Below are 20,785 nucleotides of genomic sequence, written 5' to 3'. Positions count from 1 at the left end.
TATGGTGCATACAGCCACCTATCGTGTCCTGATCCAAACATATGATACATAGGCAAGGAAATTAAAGGATATTTTGAAAATTTTCAGAACATTCTATTGCGTTGTCTTCATATTTTGCATTTGCTGTATTTAATAGTCCTTTACAAAGTGAGCATGCTCACTTCTTTTGACCCACAATCCACTATTTTATCCAGTGCATTTACATACACTTATCTGTAATATAATCTGTAAAGTGTATTTTTTATATTACTTTTATTAACCTATTCATTCCTTAAAGATATTTTTTTTTCACATTTTAAAGTTGATATGTTCATTTGTTCACTTCAGTCCAGTTCCTGAAAACACCTTTTTTTATTTAAATTACATGAGTTATTTTAATTCTATAAAGGGTTTTTATTTTCATAATTCACAGCATTTTCATTTTTAACATCAATGTGTTGTCATCTATGTTTACCATGCTGAAACAGCTAGTCTTCCTAATTTTGTTTACAAATCAAAATTTTAATGTTTATATTTCAGATAATTGAACTAACACGGCCTCCAGATTCCCGACTGGAACATGTTGATTTCAAAACACTCATTGGGTGTTTAAGTTGCAAAAATATATTGAAAGTTTTTGCCTCTGTTGTATTAGAGAGGCGAATTATATTTATTGCACAGGATCTAAGGTAAGAACTTTAATGCAAGTACCTAAACTGTATAATAAACATTGTATATACTGTTGGAATTAGTTAGAATTCATATTTTTGTGCAGTTAAATTAAAATTCATACCTACAGATAATTGTACACAGAACTGCAAAACATTATGAAATGATGGAGTGGTGAAAAAAATACTTTCTTACCTTAAAAGGGAAATAAACCAGCACTCTGCGTGTTTGTTTTTATTGGAACATAACTTTACGGGTTACCTTACCAGCCCTTATTCATACAAACACACGGAATGCTGTTGGAATCTTTTCAAGATTAAGACCTATTTTGGTGATTTACCTTAAAGGGAAATAACATAATTTATGTAAGAACTTACCTGATAAATTAATTTCTTTCATATTGGCAAGAGTCCATGAGCTAGTGACGTATGGGATATACAATCCTACCAGGAGGGGCAAAGTTTCCCAAACCTCAAAATGCCTATAAATACACCCCTCACCACACCCACAATTCAGTTTAACGAATAGCCAAGTAGTGGGGTGATAGAAAAAAGGAGTAAAAAAGCATCAAAAAAGGAATTGGAAATATAATTGTGCTTTATACAAAAAACATAACCACCATAAAAAGGGTGGGTCTCATGGACTCTTGCCAATATGAAAGAAATTAATTTATCAGGTAAGTTCTTACATAAATTATGTTTTATTTCATGTAATTGGCAAGAGTCCATGAGCTAGTGACGTATGGGATAGAAATACCCAAGATGTGGAACACCACACAAGAGTCATTAGAAAGGGAGGGATAAAATAAAAACAGCCATTTTCCGCTAAAAAATTAAATCCACAATCAAAAAAATAAGTTTTTCTCATAAGCAGAGGAATCAAACTGAAACAGCTGCCTGAAGAACTTTTCTACCAAAAACTGCTTCCGAAGAGGCAAATACATCAAAACGTTTTTTTTAATACTGATTTTGTCAAAGCATTAAGGCAATATTCACAGCCTCATCAGTATTTGTACAAGCCATTAGGAACTATTTTAATTAGTATCTGGAGCCTAACCAGATATAGCAATACACATACAGAACAGACTTTTGGCATAAGCATAATTAACTTCGGGCTGCTTTAGGGAAATGTGCAATCATATGACAATCATTAGTTTCGGGTATAAATTGCCCTATTATCTAATTTTTTGACTGCACTCGGTATAGTTGCTTTCCAAACTTATCAGGGAATATATTGTTTGCTATATTTGTATAAATTAGCTCTTTGATTTCTCCATTAATATACAAGGATACCGAGCACATTAATAGCACATACGTTCAAATATCCAAAGTCAGCAACTATTACCCTTATGACAGAAATCTGGCCATCACAGTTCTGAATATACACCTGCCTAGGCTCTTATATAAACGGTGATCCAGATGTTATCAGCCTATGTACCACACAGTAACTTTATTTCATGCATTGAACCAGTTGCTATATTAAATTCAGTAGTTCTATTGAACCTCTGATTTTTTGCATCCCCTTTCAGCAGTTAACATATAGTACTCAAGCCTAGGATACAGTGTTGTTATTCATATTTATTTATATTTTAACCTTGAGGCATACTATTTGAGCATATGTTTAGATAACTGCTTCCATAAGTAGTTTCACTATCTTGCATCCCACTGGTACACTATAGCAGCTTCATATTTAACCCACGATAATTAGGTTCATTTGACCAACATTAGGCTCCTGAGAGTGTTTTTAAATTTTGTATTTTCTTATTTTATTGTGTGTTGATTTTCATTAATAAAAGTTATGTTTTAAACCACTGAGCAGCGACTGTTCACTTTTTGAGTTCAGTCATCCCTCTCTGCTGTCTATTTTCTGTCAAATTAATATTTATTAATCTACTATACATTAACCCCTTGAGTGCTACATATGTAGTCTTTCTTTCAAGTGTTGGCCCCTTCTCCTCTCTTGTTTAGTTTTTGCAAACCACATTACTACATAGCACCTCTCCTATCCCGTAAATAAATTATAATATAGGGACAGAGTCCACATACATTAGCGGGTAATATAGGGGAAACTGACAGGAACGAGTAGTGCCATTGGTCTTTTTCTTTCATAAATTCAGAAACTCTTCTAGCAGAAGAGATAGCCAAAAGGAACAACACTTTCCAAGAAAGTAGTTTAATATCCAAAGAATGCATAGGCTCAAAAGGAGGAGCTTGTAAAGCTTTCAAAACCAAATTAAGATTCCAAGGAGGAGAGCTTGATTTAATGACAGGCTTAATACGGACCAAAGCCTGAACAAAACAGTGAATATCAGGAAGCTTAGCAATCTTTCTGTGAAAAAAACAGAAAGAGCAGAGATTTGTCCCTTCAAGGAACTTGCAGACAAACCTTTATCCAAACCATCCTGAAGAAAATGTAAAATTCTAGGAATTCTAAAAGAATGCCAGGAAAATTTATGAGAAGAACACCATGAAATATAAGTCTTCCAAACTCGATAACAAATCTTCCTAGAAACAGATTTATGAGCATGTAACATAGTATCAATCACTGAGTCAGAGAAACCTCTATGACTAAGCATTCAATTTCCATACCTTCAAATTTAGCAATTTGAGATCCTGATGGAAAAATGGTCCTTGAGACAGAAGATCCGGTCTTAAAGGAAGTGGCCAAGGTTGACAACTGGACATCCGGACAAGGTCCGCATACCAGAATCTGTGAGGCCATGCTGGAGCTACCAGAAACACAAATGAATGTTCCATGATGATTTTGGAAATCACTCTTAGAAGAAGAACTAGAGGCAGAAAGATATAAGCAGGTTGGTAAAACCAAGGAACTGCTAACGCAACCTCCGACTCTGCCTGAGGATCCCTGGACCTGGATAGGTACCTGGGAAGTTTCTTGTTAAGATGAGAAGCCATCAGATCTATTTCTGGAAGACCCCACATCTGAACAATCTGAAAAAACACATCTGGATGGAGAGACCTCTTCCCCCGGATGTAAAGTCTGACGGCTGAGATAATCCGCTTCCCAATTGTCTATACCTGGGATATGTACCGCAGAAATTAGACAAGAGCTGGATTCCGCCCAAGCAAGTATCCGAGATACTTCTTTCATAGCTAGGGGACTGCGAGTCCCACCTTGATTATTTACATATGCCACAGTTGTAACATTGTCTGTCTGAAAACAAATGAATGGTTCTCTTTTCAACAGAGGCCAAACCTGAAGAGCCTTGAAAATAGCACGGAGTTCCAAAATATTGATTGGTAACCTCGCCTGTTGAGATTTTCAAACCCCTTGTGCTGTCAGAGTTCCCCAACCTGAAAGACTTGCATCTGTTGGGATTACAGTCCAGGTTGGATGGACAAAAGTGGCCCCTTGAATTATACGGTGGTGGTCTAACCACCAAGTCAGAAAAAGTTGAACATTGGGATTTAAGGATATTAATTGTGATATTGTTTGTATAATCCCTGCACCATTGCTTCAGCATACAAAGCTGGAGAGGTCTAATATGAAAACGAGCAAAGGGAATCACGTCCGATGCTGCAGTCATGAGACCTAAAACTTCCATGCACATAGCCACTGAAAGGAACGATTGAGACTGAAGGTTCCGACAAGCTGAAACCAATTTTATTTGTCTCTTGTCTGTTAGACTCAGTGTCTATGACTCTGTCTTTATCTGGAAACCTAAAAAGGTGACCCTTGTTTGAGGAATAAAGGAACATTTTGGTAAATTGATCCTCCAACCCTGTCTTTGAAGAAACAACACTAGTTGATTCGTGTGAGATTCGGCAACATGTAAAGACTGAGCTAGTACCAAGATATCGTCCAAATAAGGAAACACTGCAATACCCTGTTCTCTAATTGCAGAGAGTAGGGCACCGGGAACTTTTGAAAAAATTCTTGGAGCTGTCGCTAGGCTAAATGGAAGAGCGACAAATTGGTAATGCTTGTCTAGAAAAGAGAATCTCAGAAACAGATAGTGGTCTGGATTAATCGGAATATGAAGATATACATCCTGTAAGTCTATCATGGACATATAATGACCTTGCTGAACAAAAGGCAGAATAGTCCTTATAGTCACCATTTTGAAAGTTGGCACTCTTACAAAACGGTTCAAAATTTTCAGATCCAGAACTGGCCTGAATTAATTTTCTTTCTTTGGGACAATTATTAGATTTGAATAAAACCCCAGACCCTGTTCCTGAACTGGAACTGGTATAATTACCCCTGAAAGCTCTAGATCTGAAACACACTTCAGAAAGGCCTGAGCCTTCACTGGGTTTGCTGGAACACGTGAGAGAAAAAATCTTCTCACAGGAGGTCTTACTCTGAATCCTATTTGATACCCTTGAGAGACAATGCTCTGATTCTATTGATTTTGGACAGAATATGCCCAAATGTCTTGGAAAAATTTTATTCTGCCCCCCACCAGCTGAGCTGGAATGAGGGCTGCACCTTCATGCAGACTTGGGGGCTGACTTTGGTTTCTTAAAAGGCTTGGATTTATTCCAATTTGAAGAGGATTTCCAATTGCAACCATATTCTTTGGGGGAAGGATTGGCTTTCTGTTCCTTATTCTATTGAAAAGAACGAAAACTATTAGAAGCCTTAGATTTACCCTGAGGTAAAAAAAACTCCCTTCCCCCCCCAGTAACAGTTGAAATAATTGATCCAACTGAGAACCAAATACATTGTTACCTTGGAAAGAAAGAGATAGTAATCTGGATTTAGATACCATGTCAGCATTCCAATATTTAAGCCACAAAGCTCTTCTAGCTAAGATAGCTAAAGACATAAATTTAACATCAATGTTGATGATATCACAAATAGCATCACAGATAAAATGATTAGCATGTTGAAGCAAGCGAACAATGCTAGACAAATCAGGATCTGTTTCCTGTTGCACTAAACTTACCAACCAAAACGTTGATGCACCTGCAACTTCAGCCATAGAAAGGGCAGGCCTGAGAAGATAGCCAGAATATAAATAAGCTTTCCTTAGATAAGATTCAAGTTTCCTATCTAAAGGATCTTTAAAGGAAGTACTATCTTCCATAGGGATAGTAGTAAGTTTGGCAAGAGTAGAGATAGCCCCATCAACTTTTGGGATTTTTTCCCAAAACTCCAATCTAGTTGCTGGCAAGGGATACAGCTTTTTAAACCTAGCAGAATCAATAAAAGAAGTACCAGTCCTATTCCATTCCTTTGAAATCATATCAGAAATAGCATCAGGAACTGGAAAAACCTCTGGAGTAACCACAGGAGGTTTATAAATAGAATTTAAACGTTTACTAGTTTTAATATCCAAAGTAATCAACACCTCTTTTAACAAGGAACGAATATACTCCATCTTAAAGAGATAAGTAGATTTGTCAGTGTCAATCTCTGAGGTAGGATCTTCTGAATCAGATAGATCCTCATCAGAGGAGGATAAATCAGTATGTTGTCGGTCATTTGAAATTTCATCAACTTTATGAGAAGTTTTAAAAGACCTTTTACGTTTATTAGAAGGCGGAATAACAGACAAAGCCTTCTGAATCGCATCAGCAATAAAATCTTTTATATTCACAAGGATATTGTGTACATTAGATGTTGAAGGAACAACAGGCATTGTACTAGTACTGATGGATACATTCTCTGCATGTAAAAGTTTATCATGACAACTGTTACATACTACTGCTGGAGATATAATCTCTACTAATTTACAACAGATACACTTATCTTTGGTAGAACTGTTATCAGGCAGCAGGAATCCAACAGGATCAGATTGAGACATCTTGCAAATGTAAGAGAATAAAACAACATATAAAGCAAAATTATCAATTTCTCCTGTTAAGTGTAGTCAGTCCACGGGTCATCCATTACTTATGGGATATTAACTCCTCCCTAACAGGAAGTGCAAGAGGATCACCCAAGCAGAGCTGCTATATAGCTCCTCCCCTCTACGTCATACCCAGTCATTCTCTTGCACCTAACTAATAGATAGGACGTGTGAGAGGACTGTGGTTATTAAAATTAGTTTTTATTTCTTCAATCAAAAGTTTATTTTAAACAGCACCGGAGTGTGTTGTTTTTTCTCAGGCAGCATTAGAAGAAGAATCTACCTGAGTTGTGTATGATCTTAGCGGACGTAACTAAGATCCATTTGCTGTTCTCGGCCATTCTGAGGAGCGAGGTAACTTCAGAACAGGGGACAGCGGGCAGGGTTCACCTGCAAGGAGGTATGTTGCAGTATATTATTTTCTAAGGAATGGAATTGACTGAGAAAATACTGCTAATACCGATGTAATGTAAGTACAGCCTTAAATGCAGTAGTAGTAACTGGTATCAGGCTGATATGTGTGTATGTTTGCACTGAAGTATTTCTGGGGAATGGCACTTCACTAAGAAAATACTGTATATATATAACTTATAGCCTTTCTGCAGTGAAAGCGACTAGCAACAGGCTTTTTATTAACATTTCATATATTTATAATTAAAACGTTTACTGGCATGTTAATCGTTTTTTCTCTGAGGTACTTGGTGAAATTTTTTTTATGGGCATTATTTTCCACATGGCTGTCGTTTGTTTTGAATAAAATCAGTTTACTGAGCTTCCCCACTGTTGTATTATGAGTGGGAGGGGCCTATTTTGGCGCTTTTACTGCGCAGTAGAAATTCAGTCACAAGTCTTCCTGTTCTCCCTGCATGATCCAGGACGTCTCTACAGAGCTCAGGGGTCTCCAAAACTAGTTTTGAGGGAGGTAATCACTCACAGCAGACCTGTGAGACTGTGCTTTGACTGTGATAAAAACGTATATATTTTTATTGTTATCCGTTTTTTGATATTAAGGGGTTAATCATCCATTTGCTAGTGGGTGCAATCCTTTGCTAAATTAATGGATTTAATGTGAAAATTTGGTTTCTATAACTAATCCGGTTCATTGTTATTTCAACTGTGACAGTTTTGTGTGCTTCTTTAAAGGCACAGTAACGTTTTTTATATTGATTGTAAATTTCTTTGAAAAGTATTTTCCAAGCTTGCTAGTTTAATTGCTAGTTTGTTTAAACATGTCTGACATAGAGGAATCTCTTTGTGCAATATGTTCAAAGGCCAATGTGGAGCCCAATAGAAATTTGTGTACTAATTGCATTGATGCTACTTTAAGTAAAAGCCAATCTGTACATGTAAAGAAAATTTCACCAGACAACGAGGGGGAAGTTATGCCGACTAACTCTCCTCACGTGTCAGTACCTGCATCTCCCGCTCAGGAGGTGCGTGATATTGTGACGCCAAGTACATCAGGGCGCCCTTTACAAATCACTTTGCAAGACATGGCTAATGTTATGACTGAAGTTTTATCTAAATTGCCAGAACTTAGGGGTAAACGCGACCACTCTGGGGTGAGAACAGAGTGCGCTGAAAATACTAGGGCCATGTCTGATACTGCGTCACAATTTGCAGAACATGAAGACAGAGAGCTTCATTCTGTGGGTGACGGGTCTGATCCAAATAAACTGGATTCAGACATTTCAAATTTTAAATTTAAGCTTGAGAACCTCCGTGTGTTACTAGGGGAGGTATTAGCGGCTCTAAATGATTGTAACACGGTTGCAATCCCAGAGAAAATATGTAGGCTGGATAAATATTTTGCGGTACCGACGTGTACTGACGTTTTTCCTATACCTAAAAGGCTTACAGAAATTGTTAACGAGGAGTGGGATAGACCCGGTGTGCCTTTCTCACCCCCTCCTATATTTAGAAAAATGTTTCCAATAGACGCCACCACACGGGACTTATGGCAGACGGTCCCTAAGGTGGAGGGAGCAGTTTCTACTTTAGCTAAGCGTACCACTATCACGGTGGAGGATAGCTGCGCTTTTTCAGATCCAATGGATAAAAAGTTAGAGGGTTACCTTAAGAAAATGTTTGTTCAACAAGGTTTTATATTGCAACCCCTTGCATGCATTGCGCCTGTCACGGCTGCGGCGGCATTCTGGTTTGAGTCTCTGGAAGAGACCATTAGCTCAGCTACATTGGATGAGATTACAGACAAGCTTAGAGTCCTTAAGCTAGCTAATTCATTTATTTCTGATGCCGTAGTACATTTAACTAAGCTTACGGCTAAGAACTCCGGATTCGCCATTCAGGCGCGCAGAGCGCTGTGGCTTAAATCCTGGTCAGCTGATGTGACTTCTAAATCTAAATTGCTTAACATACCTTTCAAGGGGCAGACCTTATTCGGGCCCGGTTTGAAAGAAATTATCGCTGACATTACTGGAGGTAAGGGCCATGCCCTGCCTCAAGACAGAGCCAAACCAAGGGCTAGACAGTCTAATTTTCGTGCCTTTCGCAACTTCAAGGCAGGAGCAGCATCAACTTCCTCCGCTCCAAAACAGGAAGGAACTGTTGCTCGCTACAGACAGGGCTGGAAACCTAACCAGACCTGGAACAAGGGCAAGCAGGCCAGAAAACCTGCTGCTGCCCCTAAGACAGCATGAAGTGAGGGCCCCCGATCCGGAAACGGATCTAGTGGGGGGCAGACTTTCTCTCTTCGCCCAGGCTTGGGCAAGAGATGTCCAGGATCCCTGGGCGTTAGAGATCATATCTCAGGGATATCTTCTGGAATTCAAAGGGAGATTTCATCTTTCCAGGTTGTCAACAAACCAGATAAAGAAAGAGGCATTTCTACGCTGTGTACAAGATCTATTACTAATGGGAGTGATCCACCCGGTTCCGCGGTCGGAACACGGGCAAGGGTTTTACTCAAATCTGTTTGTGGTTCCCAAGAAAGAAGGAACCTTCAGACCAATCTTGGATTTAAAGATCCTAAACAAATTCCTAAGAGTTCCATCGTTCAAAATGGAAACTATTCGGACAATCTTACCCATGATCCAAAAGGGTCAGTACATGACCACAGTGGATTTAAAGGATGCGTACCTTCACATACCAATTCACAAGGATCTTTACCGGTACCTAAGGTTTGCCTTCCTAGACAAGCATTACCAGTTTGTAGCTCTTCCCTTCGGGTTAGCTACTGCTCCAAGAATCTTCACAAAGGTTCTGGGTTCTCTTCTGGCTCAATGCATGGAGGTAATCGGTTTAATGGTAGCGGCAATGGACATAGTTCCCTTTGCACGCCTGCATCTCAGACCACTGCAATTGTGCATGCTAAGTCAGTGGAATGGGGATTACTCAGATTTGTCCCCTATGCTGAATCTGGATCAAGAGACCAGAAATTCTCTTCTATGGTGGCTCTCTCGGCCACATCTGTCCAAGGGGATGCCCTTCAGCAGACCAGATTGGACGATTGTAACAACAGACGCCAGCCTGCTAGGTTGGGGCGCTGTCTGGAATTCCCTGAAGACTCAGGGATCATGGACTCAGGAGGAGAGTCTTCTTCCCATAAACATTCTGGAATTAAGAGCAGTTTTCAATGCCCTTCTAGCTTGGCCTCAGCTAGCAACTCTGAGGTTCATCAGGTTTCAGTCGGACAACATCACGACTGTGGCTTACATCAACCATCAAGGAGGGACAAGGAGTTCCCTAGCGATGATGGAAGTCTCAAAGATAATTCTCTGGGCAGAGTCTCACTCTTGCCACCTATCAGCGATCCACATCCCAGGCGTGGAGAACTGGGAGGCGGATTTCCTAAGTCGCCAGACTTTTCATCCGGGGGAGTGGGAAATTCATCCGGAGGTCTTTGCCCAAATACTTCGGCGTTGGGGCAAACCAGATATGGATCTCATGGCGTCTCGCCAGAACGCCAAGCTTCCTTGTTACGGGTCCAGGTCCAGGGACCCGGGAGCGGTTCTGATAGATGCTCTGACAGCACCTTGGACCTTCAAGATGGCTTATGTGTTTCCACCCTTCCCGATGCTTCCTCGATTGATTGCCAGGATCAAACAGGAGAGAGCATCAGTGATTCTAATAGCGCCTGCGTGGCCACGCAGGACCTGGTATGCAGATCTAGTGGACATGTCATCCTGTCCACCTTGGTCTCTGCCTCTGAGACAGGACCTTCTAATTCAGGGTCCTTTCAAACATCAAAATCTAATTTCTCTGAAGCTGACTGCATGGAGATTGAACGCTTGATTTTATCAAAGCGTGGATTTTCGGAGTCAGTAATTGATACCTTAATACAGGCTAGGAAACCTGTTACCAGGAAAATTTACCATAAAATATGGCGTAAATACTTACACTGGTGTGAATCCAAGAGTTACTCATGGAGTAAGGTTAGGATTCCTAGGATATTGTCTTTTCTACAAGAAGGTTTAGAAAAGGGTTTATCTGCAAGTTCTTTAAAGGGACAGATCTCAGCTCTGTCCATCCTTTTACACAAACGTCTGTCAGAGGTTCCAGACGTTCAGGCTTTTTGTCAGGCTTTGGCCAGGATTAAGCCTGTGTTTAAGACTGTTGCTCCACCGTGGAGCTTAAACTTAGTTCTTAACGTTTTACAGGGTGTTCCGTTTGAACCCCTTCATTCCATTGATATCAAGCTGTTATCTTGGAAAGTTCTGTTTTTAATGGCTATTTCCTCGGCTCGAAGAGTGTCTGAGTTATCGGCCTTACATTGTGATTCTCCTTATCTGATTTTTCATTCAGACAAGGTAGTTCTGCGTACTAAACCTGGGTTCTTACCTAAGGTAGTCACTAACAGGAATATCAATCAAGAGATTGTTGTTCCATCATTGTGCCCTAACCCTTCTTCAAAGAAGGAACGTCTTCTGCACAATCTGGACGTAGTCCATGCCCTGAAATTTTATTTACAGGCAACTAAAGATTTTCGCCAAACTTCTTCCCTGTTTGTCGCGTATTCTGGACAGAGGAGAGGTCAAAAAGCTTCTGCTACCTCTCTCTCTTTCTGGCTTCGTAGCATAATACGTTTAGCCTATGAGACTGCTGGACAGCAGCCTCCTGAAAGAATGACAGCTCATTCTACGAGAGCTGTGGCTTCCACGTGGGCCTTTAAGAATGAGGCCTCTGTTGAACAGATTTGCAAGGCTGCAACTTGGTCTTCTCTTCATACTTTTTCCAAATTTTACAAATTTGACACTTTTGCTTCTTCTGAGGCTATTTTTGGGAGAAAGGTTCTTCAGGCAGTGGTTCCTTCCGTGTAAAGATCCTGCCTGTCCCTCCCGTCATCCGTGTACTTTTAGCTTTGGTATTGGTATCCCATAAGTAATGGATGACCCGTGGACTGACTACACTTAACAGGAGAAAACATAATTTATGCTTACCTGATAAATTCCTTTCTCCTGTAGTGTAGTCAGTCCACGGCCCGCCCTGTTTTTTATGGCAGGTCTAAATTTTAAATTATACTCCAGTCACCACTGCACCCTATAGTTTCTCCTTTCTCGTTTGGTTTCAGTCGAATGACTGGGTATGACGTAGAGGGGAGGAGCTATATAGCAGCTCTGCTTGGGTGATCCTCTTGCACTTCCTGTTAGGGAGGAGTTAATATCCCATAAGTAATGGATGACCCGTGGACTGACTACACTACAGGAGAAAGGAATTTATCAGGTAAGCATAAATTATGTTTTCCTTATATGGCAGTTTCAGGAATGGGAAAAAATGCAAACAGCATAGCCCTCTGAGCATAGAGAAAGGCAAGAGGCATATAGGAAATGGGGTTTAAATAATTAAATTATTTGGCGCCAAGTATGACCCGCAATGTAAAATTAAATTTTTTGGGCGCTAACAACATCCGGAAATGACGCAACTCAGGTCATGGCAGACGCAACCTTGTGCAAGGAACCTGGCGTCAACTAAGACACCGGAAATGGCGAACTTGCGTCAACTAACGTACCTTCGCGCCAAAAAATTCTTGCGCCAAGAATGACGCAATAAATAGCATTTTGCGGCCTCGTAAGCCTAATTTTACCCACGAAAATTAAAGAAAACAGTCAATTTGAAGAAAAGACTATACCCCAGGTAAGAAAAAATAACTTCCTAAATACGTTTTTCCCAATTTTGAAACTGATAGTCTGCAAAAGGAAATATACATAAACCTGACTCATGGCAAATATAAGTACAATACATATATTTAGAACTTTACATTAATACATAAAGTGCAAAACCATAGCTGAGTGTCTTAAGTAATGAAAACATACTTACCGAAAGACACCCATCCACATAGAGCAGATAGCCAAACAAGTACTGAAACAGTTATCAGTAGAGGAATATGAGAGTATATCGTCGATCGGAAAAGGGAGGTAGGAGTTGAATCTCTACGACCGATAACAGAGACCCTATGAAAAAGATTTTCTGCGAGGAAAACCATAGAATTCAATAGGTGATACTCCCTTCACATCCCTCTGACATTCACTGTACTCTGAGAGGAATCGGGCTTCAAAATGCTGAGAAGTGCATATCACAGAAGAAAATAAAGCACAAACTTACTTCACCACCTCCATAGGAGGCAAAGTTTGTAAAACTGAATTGTGGGTGTGGTGAGGGGTGTATTTATAGGCATTTTGAGGTTTGGGAAACTTTGCCCCTCCTGGTAGGATTGTATATCCCATACGTCACTAGCTCATGGACTCTTGCCAATTACATGAAAGAAAAAGTCATTTTATACATTTTTAAAGCGTTTAAAACTGTAAATTTGTTATCAAAATGTACATTGTTTTGCAGTACAATATCCACACATCAAGCAATCACAGGGCAGAGGGTAAGGATATGGGGCAGTGGAAAAGCTATAGTAATCAGATTTCAATTACAGGAAAAGCAGGAAAAATAAATAGTGAAAGTGAGTTTTTTCAATAGTTATAATAAAATCCTTTGTGTATCTAAGCTTTCAATTTTAAGTGACATAAAAGTACAAAGACAACATGCTGTTGTGTGTTTGAAGCATTTTATTATTGCACTATTGCTTGCATACAACAACAAAGGTATTAAACACATAGTTAAAGTCTGCTCCTTAGATGCAACGCCATACTGGGCTCTAGCTGAACACATCTCATCTGGTGAGCCAATGACAGGAGAGATATGTGTGTAGCCCTCAATCACCAACTAGCTCCTAGTAATCTTTCTCCTGTTAAGTGTAGTCAGTCCACGGGTCATCCATTACTTATGGAATATTTCTCTTCCTAACAGGAAACTGCAAGAGAATTACCCAGCAGAGCTTGCTATATAGCTCCTCCCCTCACCTATCATACTCAGTCATTCTCTTGCAGCCTAACTAGATAGGAAGCTGTGAGAGATCTGTGGTGTTTTTTTAACTTAGTTTATTTCTACAATCAAAAGTTTGTTATTTTTAAATGGCACCGGAGTGTGCTGTTTATTCTCAGGCAGCATTAGAGGAAGAATCTGCCTGGGTTTGTTTCTATGGTCTTAGCAGACGTAACTAAGATCCACTGGCTGTTCTCATCTGAGGAGTGAGGTAACTTCAGAGAAGGGGAATAGCATGCAGGGTCCCCCTGCAACAAAGAGGTATGTGCAGTAAATTATTTTCTGAGGAATGGAATTGACTGAGAAAATACTGCTGATACCATTGTAAAGTAAGTTCAGCCTTAAATGCAGCGATAGCGACTGGTATCAGGCTGATGTGTGTGTGTGTGTGCACTGAATGTATTTTCTAAGGAATGGAATTGACTCTGAAAATACTGTTAATACTGAAATAATGTATGAGCCTTAACTGCAGTAAAAGCGACTGGTAGCAGGCTTGTAAATAATAATACATAACTTTTACATGTATGTTTAAAACGTTTACTGGCATGTTAATCGTTTTTTGTGAGGTACTTGGTGATAAAACTTATTGGGGCTTGATTTTTACCACATGGCCATATTTGTTTTCTGCATAGAAACAGTTTCTGAGCTTCCCCACTGTTGTAATATGAGTGGGAGGGGCCTATTTTAGCGCTTTTTTGCACAGTAAAAATTCAGTCACAATCTGTCTACTTCATCCTCCATGATCCAGATCGTCTCTAGAGAGCTCAGGGGTCTTCAAAATCCATTTTGAGGGAGGTAATCAGTCACAGTAGTCCTGTGACAGTGTATTTGACTGTGAGAAAAACGTTAATTATATAATTGTTATCCGTTTTTGGGTACTAAGGGGTTAATCATCCATTTGCTGGTGGGTGCAATCCTTTGCTAACTTAATACATTCACTGTGAAAATTTGGTTGCTATAACTATTTTTGATCATTGTTATTTCAACTGTGTCAGTTTTTCTGTGCTTCTTAAAGGCACAGTAACGTTTTTTATATTGCTTGTAAATTAATTTTGAAAAGTATTTCCAAGTTTGCTAGTCTCATTGCTAGTTTGTTTAAACATGTCTGACTCAGATGAATCTCTTTGTTCACTATGTTTAAAGGCCACTGTGGAGCCCAATAGAAATTTGTGTACCAATTGCATTGATGCTACTTTGAATAAAAGTCAATCTTTACATGTAAAGAAATTATCACCAGACGACGAGGGGGAAGTTATGCCGACTAACTCTCCTCACGTGTCAGTACCTGCGCCTCCCGCTCAGGAGGTGCGTGATTTTGTGGCGCCAAGTACATCAGGGAGGCCCTTACAAATCACTTTGCAAGACATGGCTACTGTTATGACAGAAGTATTATCTAAGTTGCCAGATTTAAGAGGCAAGCGTGATAGCTCTGGGTTGAGGATAGAGCGCGCGGATGAGATGAGAGCCATGTCAGATACTGCGTCACAGTTTGCAGAACGTGAGGACGGAGAGCTTCATTCTGTGGGTGACGGATCTGATCCAGGGAGACTGGATTCAGAGATTTCCAATTTTAAATTTAAGCTAGAGAACCTCCGCACATTGCTAGGGGAGGTATTAGCGGCTCTGAATGATTGTAACACGGTTGCAATTCCAGAGAAATTATGTAGGTTGGATAAATACTATGCGGTACCGGTGTATACTGACGTATTTCCTATACCAAAAAGGCTTACAGAGATTATTAGCAAGGAGTGGGATAGACCTGGTGTGCCTTTTACCCCTCCTCCCATATTTAGGAAAATGTTTCCTATTGACGCCACCACACGAGACTTATGGCAGACGGTCCCTAAGGTGGAGGGAGCAGTTTCTACTTTAGCTAAGCGTACCACTATCCCGGTGGAGGATAGTTGTGCCTTTTCAGATCCAATGGATAAAAAATTAGAGGGTTACCTTAAGAAAATGTTTGTTCAACAAGGTTTTATTTTACAGCCCCTTGCATGCATTGCGCCTGTCACTGCTGCGGCAGCATTCTGGTTTGAGTCTCTGGAAGAGGCCATTCGCTCAGCTCCATTGGATGAAATAATGAACAAGCTTAAAACACTTAAGCTAGCTAACGCATTTGTTTCTGATGCCGTTGTGCATTTAACCAAACTTACGGCTAAGAACTCCGGATTCGCCATCCAAGCGCGCAGAGCGCTATGGCTTAAATCCTGGTCAGCTGACGTGACATCTAAATTGCTTAATATTCCTTTCAAAGGGCAGACCTTATTCGGGCCCGGCTTGAAAGAAATTATTGCTGACATTACGGGAGGTAAGGGCCATGCTCTACCTCAGGAAAAGGCCAAACAGTCTAATTTTCGTGCCTTTCGTAACTTCAAGGCAGGAGCAGCATCAACTTCCTCCGCTCCAAAACAGGAAGGAGCTGTTGCTCGTTACAGGCAGGGCTGGAAAGTTAACCAGTCCTGGAACAGGGGCAAGCAGGCCAAGAAACCTGCTGCTGCCCCCAAGACAGCATGAAGAGAGGGCCCCCTATCCGGAAACGGATCTAGTGGGGGGCAGACTTTCTCTCTTCGCCCAGGCTTGGGCAAGAGATGTCCAGGATCCCTGGGCGTTGGAGATCATATCCCAGGGATATCTCCTGGACTTCAAGTCTTCTCCTCCACAGGGGAGATTTCATCTTTCAAGGTTATCAGCAAACCAAACAAAGAAAGAGGCGTTTCTACGCTGTGTACAAGACCTCTTACTAATGGGGGTAATCCACCCAGTTCCGCGGACGGAACACGGGCAGGGATTCTATTCAAATCTATTTGTGGTTCCCAAAAAAGAGGGAACCTTCAGACCAATCTTGGACTTAAAAATCCTAAACAAATCTCTAAGAGTTCCATCATTCAAAATGGAGACTATTCGAACCATCCTTCCCATGATCCAAGAGGGTCAGTACATGACCACGGTGGACTTAAAGGATGCCTACCTTCACATACCGATTCACAAGGACCATTATCGGTATTTGAGATTTGCCTTCCTAGACAGGCATTACCAGTTTGTAGCTCTTCCCTTCGGATTAGCTACGGCTCCAAGAATCTTTACAAAAATTCTAGGATCACTTCTGGCGGTACTAAGACCGCGAGGCATAGCGGTGACTCCGTACCTAGACGACATTCTGATACAAGCGTCAAGTTTTCAAACTGCCAAGTCTCATACAGAGATAGTTCTGGCATTTCTGAGGTCGCATGGGTGGAAGGTGAACGTGGAAAAGAGTTCTCTATTACCACTTACAAGAGTTCCCTTTCTAGGGACTCTTATAGATTCTGTAGAGATGAAAATTTACCTGACAGAGGCCAGGTTATTAAAACTTCTAAATGCTTGCCGTGTCCTTCACTCCATTCCACACCCGTCAGTAGCTCAGTGCATGGAAGTAATCAGCTTAATGGTAGCGGCAATGGACATAGTACCATTTGCGCGCCTGCATCTCAGACCGCTGCAATTGTGCATGCTAAGTCAGTGGAACGGGGATTACTCAGATTTGTCCCCCCTACTAAATCTGGATCAAGAGACCAGAGATTCTCTTCTATGGTGGCTTTCTCGGCCACATCTGTCCAAGGGGATGACCTTTCGCAGGCCAGATTGGACGATTGTAACAACAGACGCCAGCCTTCTAGGCTGGGGAGCAGTCTGGAATTCCCTGAAAGCTCAGGGATTATGGACTCAGGAGGAGAAACTCCTCCCAATAAATATTCTGGAGTTAAGAGCAATATTCAATGCTCTCCTAGCTTGGCCTCAGTTAGCAACTCTGAGGTTCATCAGATTTCAGTCGGACAACATCACGACTGTGGCTTACATCAACCATCAAGGGGGAACCAGAAGTTCCCTAGCGATGTTGGAAGTTTCAAAGATAATTCGCTGGGCAGAGTCTCACTCTTGCCACCTGTCAGCGATCTACATCCCAGGCGTGGAGAACTGGGAGGCGGATTTTCTAAGTCGCCAGACTTTTCATCCGGGAGAGTGGGAACTTCATCCGGAGGTCTTTGCTCAACTGGTTCGTCTTTGGGGCAAACCAGATCTGGATCTCATGGCGTCTCGTCAGAACGCCAAGCTTCCTTGTTACGGATCCAGGTCCAGGGACCCGGGAGCGGTGCTGATAGCTGCTCTGACAGCCCCTTGGGTCTTCAACATGGCTTATGTGTTTCCACCTTTCCCAATGCTTCCTTGTTTGATTGCCAAGATCAAACAGGAGAGAGCTTCGGTGATTCTGATAGCGCCTGCGTGGCCACGCAGGACCTGGTATGCAGACCTAGTGGACATGTCATCCTGTCCACCGTGGTCTCTGCCTCTGAGACAGGACCTTCTAATTCAGGGTCCTTTCAAACATCCAAATCTAATTTCTCTGAGGCTGACTGCATGGAGATTGAACGCTTGATTCTATCAAAGCGTGGTTTCTCGGAGTCGGTTATTGATACCTTAATACAGGCTAGGAAGCCTGTTACCAGAAAAATTTACCATAAAATATGGCGTAAATATTTACATTGGTGCGAATCCAAGAGTTACTCATGGAGTAAGGTTAGGATTCCTAGGATATTGTCCTTTCTACAAGAGGGTTTAGAAAAGGGGCTTATCTACTAGTTCGTTAAAGGGACAGATTTCTGCTCTGTCTATTCTTCTACACAAACGTCTGGCTGAAGTTCCAGACGTTCAGGCTTTCTGTCAGGCTTTAACTAGGATTAAGCCTGTGTTTAAGTCTGTTGCTCCGCCGTGGAGCTTAAACTTAGTTCTTAATGTTCTTCAAGGCGTTCCATTTGAACCCCTTCATTCCATTGATATCAAGTTGTTATCTTGGAAAGTTCTGTTTTTGATGGCTATTTCCTCGGCTCGAAGAGTCTCTGAGTTATCTGCCTTACATTGTGATTCTCCTTATCTGATTTTCCATTCAGACAAGGTAGTTCTGCGTACTAAACCTGGGTTCTTACCTAAGGTAGTTACTAACAAGAATATCAATCAAGAGATTGTTGTTCCATCTCTGTGTCCTAACCCTTCTTCAAAGAAGGAACGACTTTTGCATAATCTGGACGTAGTCCGTGCCCTGAAATTCTATTTGCAGGCAACTAAGGATTTTCGTCAAACTTCTTCCCTGTTTGTCGTTTACTCTGGACAGAGGAGAGGTCAAAAGGCTTCGACTACCTCTCTCTCTTTTTGGCTTCGTAGCATAATACGATTAGCCTATGAGACTGCTGGACAGCAGCCTCCTGAAAGGGTTACAGCTCATTCTACTAGAGCTGTGGCTTCCACCTGGGCCTTTAAAAATGAGGCCTCTGTTGAACAGATTTGCAAGGCTGCGACTTGGTCTTCGCTTCACACTTTTTCAAAATTTTACAAATTTGACACTTTTGCTTCCTCGGAGGCTGTTTTTGGGAGAAAGGTACTTCAGGCAGTGGTTCCTTCTGTTTAATGTTCCTGCCTTGTCCCTCCCTTCATCCGTGTACTTTAGCTTTGGTATTGGTATCCCATAAGTAATGGATGACCCGTGGACTGAATACACTTAACAGGAGAAAACATAATTTATGCTTACCTGATAAATTCCTTTCTCCTGTAGTGTAGTCAGTCCACGGCCCGCCCTGTTTTTACGGCAGGTCTAAATTTTAATTAAACTCCAGTCACCACTGTACCCTATGGTTCCTCCTTTCTCGTATGCTTGGTCGAATGACTGAGTATGATAGGTGAGGGGAGGAGCTATATAGCAAGCTCTGCTGGGTAATTCTCTTGCAGTTTCCTGTTAGGAAGAGAAATATTCCATAAGTAATGGATGACCCGTGGACTGACTACACTACAGGAGAAAGGAATTTATCAGGTAAGCATAAATTATGTTTTTTCAACAAATGATACCAAGAGAACAAAGTAATGGTTGCAATTTGATTTGTGAAATATCCTCCAATGTGGTCGTGGTCAGAATCTTTCTAATACCATATACCAATATGGATGCAGTAATAGAAATACCTTGCTGTGAACAAGTTCTTAATTAAAAACCTCCTGATAATGTGTTTTGGGTTAAGTTCTTGTTATTGGAAAAGAAGCTGGGAAATACAATGGCCATTGCCAGCTCTGATTAATATATTATTGTCGTCTAGATTGACATGTTAAAATGAGCCTTTTGTGTTAGCTAATTTGTTATAATAATACCATGAAAGTGGTGGTTTCATATTTTTTAATAGTAATTTGAGCTTCAAGTTTCTCTTGTAAGATGTATCGAGTCCACGGATTCATCCATACTTGCAGGATATTCTCCTTCCCTACAGGAAGTGGCAAAGAGAGCACCCACAGCAGAGCAGTCTATATAGCTCCTCCCTTAGCTCCGCCCCCCAGTCATTCTCTTTGCCTGCTTAACTGCTAGGAAGGGTAAAGTGAGTGTGGTGACAAAAATGTTAGTTTTTATTTTCTCAAGCAAAAGTTTATTTTAAATGGTACCGGTGTGTACTATTTACTCTCTGGCAGAAAAGGGATGAAGATTTCTGCAAGGAGGATGATGATCTTAGCCCTTTGTAACTAAGATCCACTGCTGTTCTCACAAGGGCTGAAGAGTACAGGAAAACTTCAGTTGGGGGAACAGTTTGCAGGCTAAACTGCATTAAGGTATGTTCAGTCTATTTTTTTCTAGACAGACTGTGTTATTTCTAGAAAAGGCTGGCAATATCCCCATGAGGGAAAGGTAAGCTGTATTCAGTAAAAGAGGAATCCAAGCTTGCATAAAGGGCTCATAGTTACTGGTGACACTAATAGGAAAAAACGTTTTGGTTTAATTACAAATATAAAGTTTTTTGAGGGACTTTAAGGGGTCTTTGTGGCTTGTTTAAGGGTTATTAACCCACATGGCTAGTTTAAGAGGGGCCTATTTTCAGTTGCACAGTTTATTTACCTCAGAAGCATCCAGCTACTTCTCCAGAGATTCCTGCTGTATTTGAGGGCTGTAAAGAGGTTTTTTCCCCCACAAATCGTTCCTAA

At 41.0% G+C, this 20,785-nt stretch overlaps 1 protein-coding gene across 1 annotated transcript in view; it reads left to right on the top strand.

Annotated features, from left to right (window-relative positions):
• DENND2D (DENN domain containing 2D) overlaps positions 1-20,785 on the top strand; it is a 441,033-nt gene that overhangs the window by 309,616 nt on the left and 110,632 nt on the right. Inside the window, exon 7 of the mRNA XM_053705345.1 lies at positions 520-668. Coding sequence (XP_053561320.1) covers positions 520-668 — 149 coding nt within the window. The remainder of the gene's footprint in view (positions 1-519; positions 669-20,785) is intronic.

This window comes from Bombina bombina, chromosome 3 (genome assembly GCF_027579735.1).
Source record: "Bombina bombina isolate aBomBom1 chromosome 3, aBomBom1.pri, whole genome shotgun sequence".
Classification (NCBI taxonomy): domain Eukaryota; kingdom Metazoa; phylum Chordata; class Amphibia; order Anura; family Bombinatoridae; genus Bombina; species Bombina bombina.
The sequence above is the reverse complement of the archived record's forward strand: the minus strand, read 5'-3'. Positions and strand labels throughout refer to the sequence as shown.